The sequence below is a fragment of the Lepidochelys kempii genome, chromosome 1 (genome assembly GCF_965140265.1).
Source record: "Lepidochelys kempii isolate rLepKem1 chromosome 1, rLepKem1.hap2, whole genome shotgun sequence".
NCBI lineage: Eukaryota > Metazoa > Chordata > Testudines > Cheloniidae > Lepidochelys > Lepidochelys kempii.
The window spans coordinates 159,275,847-159,288,355 of record NC_133256.1 but is presented as its reverse complement, the minus strand read 5'-3'; the positions used below and the strand labels follow the sequence as shown (position 1 = coordinate 159,288,355).

The 12,509-nt window shown below is 40.9% G+C and overlaps 2 protein-coding genes across 4 annotated transcripts in view; both read left to right on the top strand.

Moving 5' to 3' along the window:
- B3GALT5 (beta-1,3-galactosyltransferase 5) overlaps positions 1-12,509 on the top strand; it is a 36,005-nt gene that overhangs the window by 3,556 nt on the left and 19,940 nt on the right. The gene's annotated exons all lie outside the window — the stretch shown is intronic.
- The window catches only part of IGSF5 (immunoglobulin superfamily member 5), a 103,276-nt gene continuing 99,574 nt past the window's right edge, over positions 8,808-12,509 (top strand). For all 3 annotated transcript variants that reach the window (XM_073360414.1, XM_073360407.1, XM_073360379.1), the window contains exons 1-2: positions 8,808-8,938; positions 11,244-11,355. In XM_073360414.1, coding sequence (XP_073216515.1) covers positions 11,302-11,355 — 54 coding nt within the window. In that variant the 5' untranslated portion in view covers positions 8,808-8,938; positions 11,244-11,301. The remainder of the gene's footprint in view (positions 8,939-11,243; positions 11,356-12,509) is intronic.

Here is a 12,509-nt window from a genome sequence, read left to right as displayed (position 1 = left end):
TAAGCAATTGATCAAAATCGCATTCTCTGATCTCTTGCTGCCAAATCCTGTTCCCATTGAGATCAAATGGAGTTTTGCTATTGAGTTCAATGGAAACAGGCTTTGACATTTGGAGAGGAAAGAACAAAACCACTCAAGCAAGGGCTATGTTGCTTATACCACAGGTATCAAAGCTGCTGACTCATGTGAGGAAGTCAGCAGACATCTGATCTTTGTCAGTTGCAAGGGAGAAATCAGCAATCAATGAGGCTAGAACAGTCTCTGTACCATATCCAACTCATAAGTCCATGTGCAAAGGATCAAGGAAATATGAAGGCTCCAGATTACCTTAAAGTCCTCAGTCCCTTGGTTAGAATGCTCCCATTAGTATATGTTCATAGTACAGAGGCTGGAGCAGGAAAGAGGCCAGAGCAGGAAGGAGGCAAAATGGATATGTTTCCAGGCCTGGGCCTTTTAGCTTCTGCCAAGTGCCAAGTAAAGGGAAATCTGTTCTTACTGTGAAAGATGGTGTTTGGAGTCACATGGGCAAGTTATATGTCCATTACCCCGACCCATATTCCAGTTAGAACATTCACAAAAAGTCCATGAAGTGTAGATGGGCATTTTCCCGGGTCCGTTGTGAGCTAAGTGTTCCTTAATGGGCCATTCAACTTGACTTGTCCCTTCATGTGCTGGCTACATACTTTTGTGGGCGTTACCACAGGAGCAAACATGTAGTAAACATAGCTAATATTCATAACTTCAGATACCAAGATGAATATACATGCATAGAAATAGCATAATCATAAGTACCAGCTATTTCACCTACATGACTGTTCCCAAAAGAGATTCTGAAAAATCACACCACGTACCTGAGACCCTATGTGCCAGCACCATGCCCTACAGGTGTTTTATCTGTTATGTAACAACAGAGATGGAGCCAGTGACATGACTCTTTTTAGCTTAAAAGGGCAAGGTTAATTTTTAGCTGTTCAGGTGTGCCTGCACCTTTAGTCAGTGAGGGCATACTGGCTGGCACACATTCAGGTTAATGGGCTGCAGTGTTCCTTTGCAGTTAACTTTTGAATGTTCATAAACCTGGTATGTGCTGAGGTGGTTTAAAGCATAACACAGGTTTTTAGGTTTGCGAATCTGTGAACCTCTGCCTCTTTGAGATTTTATTATTATTATTATTATTTATTATTTTTGCTAGTCATAATGTGGGAGGGTATCTTCTCTGCCCTCTGCTCATGAGGTTATGTTTGTGTCTTGTAGCACTCTTCTGAACACCAGTTGGAAGGAATTTTTTTTTTGGTAAGTGTGGACTGATTCTTTTCTCTTAGAAGGCATGTGATTTTTTCAGGTTCACACTGATTAACACAGAAAACAATTGGGGCTGTTAAACTTTCTTCAAATTCCATAGAAAATTAAGTTCAGCTATATTTTCCAGTACAGTGATGAAATGGGTGTTTGCATATACAAACATCAACATGCTTAACTACTCACTTTCCCCCAGAATATGTAGTATTTCCGTCTGTTTATATGGAATATGGGAGTTGTGTGAGGAGCCATTTCAGTATATGTATGACTTATTAAAAGACAAATTTTAAGTAGAACTGTATCCTAAACTGCATTATGGTATTGTATCCAAACATTGCATTTCAATGGGAGATTCAGCTTCCTTTATAGGAACAGAACAGACTCCTGAAACTCTTACCACAAAAGTGGTCCATAGACATGCAAATAGTCCCATTGTCTTCAGTGGGATTGATCAAATGGTTAAGGGTTTACAGGATTAGCTTCCAAGCTTGTAAATTGTTCTAGATGAAACTGACAATGCCTGAGCTGTCAGATCAGAAAGAGTGTCACTCGAATAAAGGAGGGCAGATGTGTGATAAGTCTTAGCTATGTTGCTAAAATGAGGAACATATTTTCAGCAAAGTTCTTGGCAGATTCCTGAGGCAGCTGGTTTAAGGTCATCAGTGTCTGGCATTATAATCTTCACTTACAGTTCTCTCACCCATAAAGCTGGAAAATGAGGCATTTGTTTTCTTTGTTTTGCTGCTTCAGTTCCAGTCAGCAAAATGCATATTAGACTAGTTTGGCTGCAAAGAAGAATTCTATGTACACTGGGGACAATACCTGAAAGCTGTCAGGCTGCAGAACTGAGCTGACATCAGAATCCAAACATCCTCTGGTCAGTGCAAGCAGAGGCATTCCTCTAATGATCTGGACTTCCTGTGATGCAGTATGAATGTCATGGATAATTCAGACTAACGGGGAGAAACAGAGCCAAAACCACTTTTTAAACACTTTCCATCCCCCTCACCCCTCTCCTCTTGAAGACTCCTGACCAGGGTAACAGCACAATGCATATGCTAACAAACTTAAACAAAGCCTTTGTTTAAGTTTGTTAGCATATGCATTGTGCTGTTAAAGCCATAAAAAGAATGAATGCCCTCCCTAGCCATGTTCTGCTCCTTTAAGGACCAGAGCACAGCACCCCCCCCCCCCCCGCCACCTCTGGAGGTGGAGGCTAGCCCCAAGTCTCTCCAGTACCCTGTACCCCCTAAAATCTCTTGCCAGTACTGTGCACTGGAAAGTACCACCGTACTTGCACTAGTGATTCTACTTGAAGCAGTACGTTTGGTCTGAGTTGTGTCAGAGACTCCCCTTGGTATGGGTAATGGGGAATATGTAAACAAAATGAAAAATTTGTTGGGAAAATGGGTGAGGGGTAAAGAGGTGGCAAGTTTGGAGGGAATGTTGAATCTTGTTGCTCAAGAGCATTTCCTAAGCATATGTAAGGCTGATGTAAAGCAATGTCTATGGGACAAAGATGTAAAATCTGTGGATGAGATGGCTTTTTTAGCTGATGCCTTCGAACAGTCAGATTATAAGCTCTGTAATGATACCTTACAAGAGACCTTTTGCATGAAGCATATTTCAATTACATTATATTCACGCTCATTAGCATATTTTCATAAAGTATGTGCAACGTCACAATGAATTTGACAGATTGACCTTGATCATGTGAAGGAAGTGCTAGCAGGCATATCTGACCACTGTGAGTTTCAGGAGGTTGATATGGAGAAGGAACTCTTGGGCTGTCAATTTGTGTCTCAGGGTATGTCTACGCTAGAACGGTAAGTCAACCTATCTTAGGGGTGGTACATGTCCATACTACCCTCCTGGGGTTGGTGGTGTGCGTCCTGAATAGGAGTCCTTCCACTGACCTAAGAGGGGCAATGTGGGGAGCTGAGAGCCTGGTCTCTTCATACCTGTGTTCTGGCTGAGCAGGTCAGTATTGAGATTTGAGTTGAGTAGATCAGAGGATCAGGACTAAATGGCTCAGTGGGCACTGCTAAGTAATTTCAAACCATACAGTTTACAGTCAATGGCTGTTTCTTATGATTCCCATCCATTTTCTCGGTAACCACCAGAAAGAAATTGATTTTTCCAATCAACAGTCATCTGTACTAGTGCCAAATGCAATGCTTTTTTATCCAGGGCTGGTGGTATGAATGGCAAGGTGGTAGTTGTTCTGCTGTTTTTGCTCTACCCTACTTCTAACACCCAGCACCACTCACCTTTATTTCTTCACAAAATTTTATTATAATTGCCAGGCAAGAAGCTTAAGGTTATGCAGACAGATCGGTTACATCAGAAGAACCTTATGAGTGTGAAGTAATTATAAAAATATGTAATATGAGGGCCTGAAAATTTTCAGTTAAAGGTAGTGGGCCAAATTAATCTGTGCAATAACTCCTTTAACCCAGGATGAATCTGACCTAAAGTTTTAGTAAACTACACAGGTGTGGAAATTCAGAGTTAAGATCCCACAAATGCTGTCCCCATGTTGCAATACTGTGCATCATTCCATGACGTAGAAAAATATCTCTGATAATTATCACAATTACTTTTCAATTTTTTTTCATTAGAGTTGGTTGAAATTTTCAGGCCACAATTTTTTTTTTTTTGATTAAAAAATGCAATTTTGCCAAAATCAAAATATTTTATAGCAAATGAAATTTTTGACAAAAAATAGTAATAATTTCTTTTGAATTGATATTTTTATTACTTTTTAGTTTTCAAAAAAAAACCCAGAATGAAACAAAGGTGTGAATTCAAATCAACAACTTTTCATTGTGATTTTTTAAATGAAAAAAATATAAATTTTCAGTGAAAAAATTAGAATGAACTTGTTTTGTTCAAAATTTTTCACTGAAATAATATTGGATTTTTTGACCAGCTGTAATTGTCCTAGATCCTTTATCCTCTACATGCAACAGGTAATAGTTTATTTTGGAGAATAGGTTTTCTATGATTTACAGGCGTTATTTGATCAATGATGAGGGGCAGGAAGGAGGGTTGTTCTCAGATGTTTGGGTCTCAGCCTCACATCAAGAGAGTGTTTGAGATGATTATAGTTGTCTTTGTAGTTTCCAGGAAGAAGGTGGGTGAATGGGTGTGGGTTAGACATATTCCTTATTAATTTGCCTTGGATATGTGGTTTATTACAGTGACATTGTACATAGTGGGCAAGATGTGAAAATATTGTAGTCTCTTTACTATAACAGGAATGTATGATGGGTAGTGTTGTTTTGTTTATCATGTGATACTGGACAGCTGGCTTATAAAGCAAGGATCAAGGATAGTCTAGTTTGCTACATGGCTCTTATGTGGTCTCTTCATATTAGTATGCTTAATATGAAACATTACAGGAAGAACACTGAGAATACAGTAGAAAAAGTTATGATGTGTGGCTGTCAGTGTGTCCCACACAGATGTAGAGCAATCAGAGATAGGAAGACAGGGTAGAGTTAAGGTTATTTGCACTACGTGAACTCTAAATTCCCAAACTTTCAAATGTTTGGTATTTGGGAAACTTAGGCCCAGATCCCCCAAAGGTATTCGGGTGCCTAACTCTATCCTCAAAGGTATTTAGGTACCTAACTCCCATTGATATCAATGAGAGTTAAGTGATCTGTGAATAACTGGGCCTTTGTCCTTAATTTACAATTCCCAGTTTTTAAACATTTAATAACTACCAAGTAGAGGGAGAGGAAGCCTTTGGAAGGTCCAGGACTAATATAGTATTTACAAACTTCCTGTGAGGCTTAAAAGCCTCAGAAGAAGTATTGTGGTAGCATGGAGCCTTCATCTGGTGAATGTTTAATTTTAAATCCCACATGTAGTAACCAGCAAGCACAAATAAAGGGTTAGAGTCTGCTCTCAGTCAGACTATTGAAATAGTGGGTTAAACTGTCCCTTCAAATACATTTACACAGCTTCCAGAGAATCCAGAATGAGTTGTGTGCATCTGTGTCTGAGGGGGAAAACTTGGCCTCATTTGCTTCAATGGAGTTATTCTGGATTTACACCAGTGTGACTCAGAGTATAATTTGGTCCACAGCTTTTAAGAAGCCACAGTCCAAGTTCCTCTAGTAACTCTGTAACTTCTTAGACTTTTTTTTTAAGAAAGTCAAATTGCTCCAAAAATCACATCCCCTTTCAAAAACTAGTCAATCCATACTAAAGTAAATAGAATAAACAAATCTAGAGTTGCCAGGCCAAAATGTTTTTGAAATATCAAGTAGAAAAAAAGCTTAGGAAACTTCTAAAAAGCGAATCATCTTTTTCTTTTAATCTCTTATATCTATTGTAATAATTGATAATATACCTTGTTTCATTAACTTCAGACTTTCCTGAACATGTCTCTTTAGGTTCTGTAGAAGTATACACATGACATTTCAGGGAAATTGGTTTCCCTTTGCTGAAATTCTAGGACAGGGGTGGCCAAACTGCAGCTTGTGAGGCACATGTGGCTCTTTTACAGTTGATGTGTGGCTCGCAGAGCTCCCTCTGCGCTCCCCCCCCATTCTCTGCCTACCAGACTGGGAGAGGAATGGGGAGGGGAGAGCTCGGAGCTTCTGCCCTGCAGTGGGGTGGTGGGGCTAGAGGCTTCTGCTCAGCGGGGGGAGGGACAGGGGTGCTGGAACAATTTTTATAGTAGGGGTGCTGAGAGCTATTGTACCAAACTGTAAACATTGTATATAATGGAAACAACTTCAAGCCAAGGGGTGTGGCAGAACCCCCAGCACTACCCCCAGCACTCCTACTTACAGTTCCTATGGGGAGGGAGGTCTCAGTGCTTCAGTCCCACAGGGGGTGCCTGCCAGGGCTTGGGGCTTCAGCAGGAGTGGGGCAGGCATACCCTGCGAGGCAGAAGCCCCAAGCCCCAGCTGGCACCTCCCATGTGGGGCAGAAGCCCTGAGCCCCGGCTGGTGCTTCCTATGTGGGGCAGAAGCCCCGAGCCCCTGCAGGCATGCCCAGCTCTCAAATTTGTTAAGATTACTGTATGTGGCTCGGAGAGTCAGTACGTTTGGCCACCCCTGTTAGAGGGGTTCAAAATCATGCTTTAAATGGAAACCTATGACAAGCTGAACTAGAGAGACTACAGTAACTAACTGTTTAAATGTTTGATTGTTGAATAGTAAAAGTTCACTCCTGATGTTTTGGATTTCTTCATTTCTTAAAGACAGTCATTTTTCTCCAGTGTTAAACTGCAATATAATTTTGATTGTAACCACTTTATTTTAAACTTTCCTGTACCATTATGCCATGACTTCATATGCACCAATTATGCATGACAGGTTTCAGAGTAACAGCCGTGTTAGTCTGTATTCGCAAAAAGAAAAGGAGTACTTGTGGCACCTTAGAGACTAACCAATTTGAGCATAAGCTGTCTGGATTTGAAGTTTTTTTATTGTAATATCACAACTTTCATGTCTGTAATTGCGTGACCAGAGAGATTGAAGTGTTCTCCGACTGGTTTATGAATGTTATAATTCTTGACATCTGATTTGTGTCCATTTATTCTTTTACGTAGAGACTGTCCAGTTTGACCAATGTACATGGCAGAGGGGCATTGTTGGCACATGATGGCATATATCACATTGGTGGATGTGCAGGTGAACGAGCCTCTGATAGTGTGGCTGACGTTATTAGGCACTGTGATGGTGTCCCCTGAATAGATATGTGGGCACAGTTGGCAACGGGCTTTGTTGCAAGGATAGGTTCCTGGGTTAGTGATTCTGTTGTATGGTATGTGGTTTCTTCACTTCCGCAGGTGGGTATTGTAGTTGTAAGAATGCTTGATAGAGCTCAACATTTTTATGGCTGACTTAGAACAACGCTTCCTCAGCTCTCGTCCCCTAACGCCCCTACTCTATTTGCGCTATATTGATGATATCTTCATCATCTGGACTCATGGAAAAGAAGCCCTTGAGGAATTCCACCATGATTTCAACAATTTCCATCCCACCATCAACCTCAGCCTGGTCCAGTCCACACAAGAGATCCACTTCCTGGACACTACAGTGCTAATAAACAATGGTCACATAAATACCACCCTATACCAGAAACCTACTGACCGCTATTCCTACCTACATGCCTCCAGCTTTCACCCTGACCACACCACACGATCCATCGTCTACAGCCAAGCTCTGTGATATAACCGCATTTGCTCCATCCCCTCAGACAGAGACAAACACCTACAAGAGCTCTATCAAGCATTCTTACAACTACAGTACCCACCTGCGGAAGTGAAGAAACAGATTGATAGAGCCAGAAGAGTTCCCAGAAGTTACCTACTACAGGACAGGCCTAACAAAGAAAATAACAGAACGCCACTAGCCGTCACCTTCAGCCCCCAACTAAAACCCCTCCAACGCATTATTAAGGATCTACAACCTATCCTGAAGGATGACCCAACACTCTCACAAATCTTGGGAGACAAGCCAGTCCTTGCCTACAGACAGCCCCCCAACCTGAAGCAAATACTCACTAGCAACCACATACCACACAACAGAACCACTAACCCAGGAACCTATCCTTGCAACAAAGCCCGTTGCCAACTGTGCCCACAAATCTATTCAGGGGACACCATCACGGGGCCTAATAACATCAGCCACACTATCAGAGGCTCGTTCACCTGCACATCCACCAATGTGATATATGCCATCATGTGCCAGCAATGCCCCTCTGCCATGTACATTGGTCAAACTGGACAGTCTCTACGTAAAAGAATAAATGGACACAAATCAGATGTCAAGAATTATAACATTCATAAACCAGTCGGAGAACACTTCAATCTCTCTGGTCACGCAATTACAGACATGAAAGTTGTGATATTACAACAAAAAAACTTCAAATCCAGACTCCAGCGAGAAACTGTTGCATTGGAATTCATTTGCAAATTGGACACAATTAACTTAGGCTTGAATAGAGACTGGGAGTGGCTAAGTCATTATGCAAGGTAACCTATTTCCCCTTGTTTTTTCCTACCCCCCCCCCCTCCTCAGACGTTCTTGTTAAACCCTGGATTTGTGCTGGAAATGGCCCACCTTGATTATCATACACATTGTAAGGAGAGTGGTCACTTTAGATAAGCTGTTACCAGCAGGAGAGTGGGTTTGTGTGGGGGGAGGGGGGTAGAGGTGAGAAAACCTGGATTTGTGCTGGAAATGGCCCAACTTGATTATCATACACAAAGTAAGGAGAGTGATCACTTTAGATAAGCTATTAGCAGCGGGAGAGTGGGGTGGGAGGAGGTATTTTTTCATGCATTGTGTGTATATAAAAAGATCTTCTACACTTTCCACAGTATGCATCCAATGAAGTGAGCTGTAGCTTATGAAAGCTTATGCTCAAATAAATTGGTTAGTCTCTAAGGTGCCAAAAGTACTCCTTTTCTTTTTAAGTATGCATGAGTAGCTTGGTTACCATGGTTACTGCATTGACATACTTGAAGTGGTTCTCACAGTCCAAGAGGCCTCAGTCCTGGGATTTTAATCAGTGCACCAAAGGCTTTTCTATATTCAAGTGGGCACAGAAAGGAGGCTGATTGCAATATTAGCTCGGGCACCTCTTGAGCCTGAAGACCTGAGGAGAAAATGTGAGTTTTGACATTCTTAATTACTCTCAAACTCTGGGAATTTACATGAGCAAAAAGTAGTTCATACAACAAAATAGTTTATTTTAATATCTGACTATACCTGAAGGTTCCTGTTAGATGTAGCTATGAATCAAAATATTTGTCTACTTTGCTGAATTGGCTCTGAGGAGGCTGTTGTATAAGTGAAGCAACAATAATTTGTTGTGCACGTGTTATGCAGTATTTTCTTAAAATTTCTTAACTGAGAAGTATGTTTCCAAAACAAAAATTAAATTGCCTTATTTTTCTAAACTGGAACTCCATTTACTGAGCTCCATCTGAAAGCTAAAAGCAGGTGCTTACATGCTCAAATGCAAGAGAATTACAAGAAGGAGGGACTCTTTTTAATACAGTACTTTGTTCTATTGTGCTAACAGCAACACACTTACCTAGCTCAGAGCTCCAGTGTGGTGTGGTGTGGTGTGGTGAGGGAGGGTGGGAATGCACAGGGAGCCTTCCCCCATTTGCTTGACGTGTACAAGGGCCTGTCACAATTGCAGTTTGGGGGAGCAAAGGGGCTGCTTCCTCTATATACCTCTGGAGAGGCACAGAATCCCAATGGCTGTCCTTAAGAACTTCACTCTCCATAGCTGACCACTGGCTCTTTCTTCTGGAAAACAGTCTAAATTAAAGTTAAGGCTGGTAAAAAGTTGTCAATAACTTATAAATAGAGCTGGTCAAAAATTGTTGGTCAAAATGTTTGTTTGGACAGAAACTTTTTTTTATACAAGTTTTTTTCATTAAATGTCCAAATTTTGTAAAAAAAAAAAAAAGTGTTTTCAGTAAATGAACAACCAGAAATAAATAAAATAATAATAATTATCAGTTGGCCCACTCTCCCATGGTACCAGTATCTTATTTTTTAAAACAAAAATTAAATTGCCTTATTTTTCTAAACTGGAACTCCATTTACTGAGCTCCATCTGAAAGCTAAAAGCAGGTGCTTACATGCTCAAATGCAAGAGAATTACAAGAAGGAGGGACTCTTTTTAATACAGTACTTTGTTCTATTGTGCTAACAGCAACACACTTACCTAGCTCAGAGCTCCAGTGTGGTGTGGTGTGGTGTGGTGAGGGAGGGTGGGAATGCACAGGGAGCCTTCCCCCATTTGCTTGACGTGTACAAGGGCCTGTCACAATTGCAGTTTGGGGGAGCAAAGGGGCTGCTTCCTCTATATACCTCTGGAGAGGCACAGAATCCCAATGGCTGTCCTTAAGAACTTCACTCTCCATAGCTGACCACTGGCTCTTTCTTCTGGAAAACAGTCTAAATTAAAGTTAAGGCTGGTAAAAAGTTGTCAATAACTTATAAATAGAGCTGGTCAAAAATTGTTGGTCAAAATGTTTGTTTGGACAGAAACTTTTTTTTATACAAGTTTTTTTCATTAAATGTCCAAATTTTGTAAAAAAAAAAAAAAGTGTTTTCAGTAAATGAACAACCAGAAATAAATAAAATAATAATAATTATCAGTTGGCCCACTCTCCCATGGTACCAGTATCTTATTTTTTAAAACAAAAATTAAATTGCCTTATTTTTCTAAACTGGAACTCCATTTACTGAGCTCCATCTGAAAGCTAAAAGCAGGTGCTTACATGCTCAAATGCAAGAGAATTACAAGAAGGAGGGACTCTTTTTAATACAGTACTTTGTTCTATTGTGCTAACAGCAACACACTTACCTAGCTCAGAGCTCCAGTGTGGTGTGGTGTGGTGTGGTGAGGGAGGGTGGGAATGCACAGGGAGCCTTCCCCCATTTGCTTGACGTGTACAAGGGCCTGTCACAATTGCAGTTTGGGGGAGCAAAGGGGCTGCTTCCTCTATATACCTCTGGAGAGGCACAGAATCCCAATGGCTGTCCTTAAGAACTTCACTCTCCATAGCTGACCACTGGCTCTTTCTTCTGGAAAACAGTCTAAATTAAAGTTAAGGCTGGTAAAAAGTTGTCAATAACTTATAAATAGAGCTGGTCAAAAATTGTTGGTCAAAATGTTTGTTTGGACAGAAACTTTTTTTTATACAAGTTTTTTTCATTAAATGTCCAAATTTTGTAAAAAAAAAAAAAAAGTGTTTTCAGTAAATGAACAACCAGAAATAAATAAAATAATAATAATTATCAGTTGGCCCACTCTCCCATGGTACCAGTATCTTAGGCATTATATTACTTAATCTCCTAGAAAATTTTTATACAGAAACTAACTTAATAGAAATGATGTCTGCTGGTCAACTAGGAAACAAAAAATTATAACTAATATCTTAATCTTTGCAGACAACTTTCCTGAAAAGAAATGTCCATATATGACATGGTGGGAAAAGGATTTGAATAAATGAATTACCCCAAAGGAATGGGCTTTGATCCGGAAAAGAGGACTCAGTTTGTGGTATGATAAAAGAAAATGTCTTTAAGATACTGTTTCAATGATATTTCACAGCGGTCAGGTTAAAAATGTGTACAATATATAGATTGAATGGGGATAAATGTTGGCCAAATTGGGATGAAAGAGAAGATTTAATGCATATATGGTAGACAGGTCCAGTTGTTAAAGAGTATTGGGATGTGACTCATAACCAACTACTGCAAACTCTTAGCTATCTATTATCAATTGATCCTTTGTTAATCCTCCTGGGGTTTCCTAGGGGGATGTCTACACAGCAAAGAAAAACCTGCAGCTGCACAGTGCCAGCCGACTTGGGCTCACGGGGCTCAGGCTGAGGGGCTTTGCATTGCTGTGTAGACTTCCAGGCTTGGGTTGGAGGCTGAGCTCTGGGACCTTCCCACCCTCCAGGGCCCTAAATCCGGGCTCCAGCCAGATTCAGGAAATCTTGGCAGGCAGACCAGTTGGAGGAAAAGGAGTGATAGGAAATTTGGTTGTCAATCATTATTTCTATGGGACTGTACTATTGTCTGGGTGGTATTTTCTCAAGAATGCAAGGATTCATTTGCTTGCACTGGTTTCCCTGCCCTCTGTTATATTTTCTTTGATTATGTTTGGAGTAGCTAAGTATTTCTCAAACAACTGGAAGTCCTGTAATCTGTGAGTATGAAAAATGACCATCTAAAATTGTTTTCCAAATACTGTGTGTTTGACAATAAACTGGACAGATAGGTTACTTAAAAATAAAGGAAAATGCTACCCTTGTATTTTGTGAGCCACACGCAATGCCATATGCTCTAAAGCAGTGGTTCCCAAACTTGTTCCGCTGCTTGTGCAGGGAAAGCCCCTGGTGGGCCAGGCCGGTTTGTTTACTTGCCGCGTCCGTAGGTTTGGCCGATGGCGGCTCCCAGTGGCCGTGGTTCACTGCTCCAGGCCAATAGGAGCTGCTGGAAGTGGCGCAGGTCAAGGGAGGAAGCAATGGTTTTCAGCCTGTGGTCTGCAGATCCCTGGGGGTCCACAGACGATGTTTAAAGGGTCCACAAAAGGTGACTATGAAAATAAAGTTTCAGATCCCAGAAAAGGCATTCCATTTTTCTGATCAAAATTATGTGACTACCCCCACCTACAAGTCAAAACCCAGAAGTGTTGTTGTTACCAGA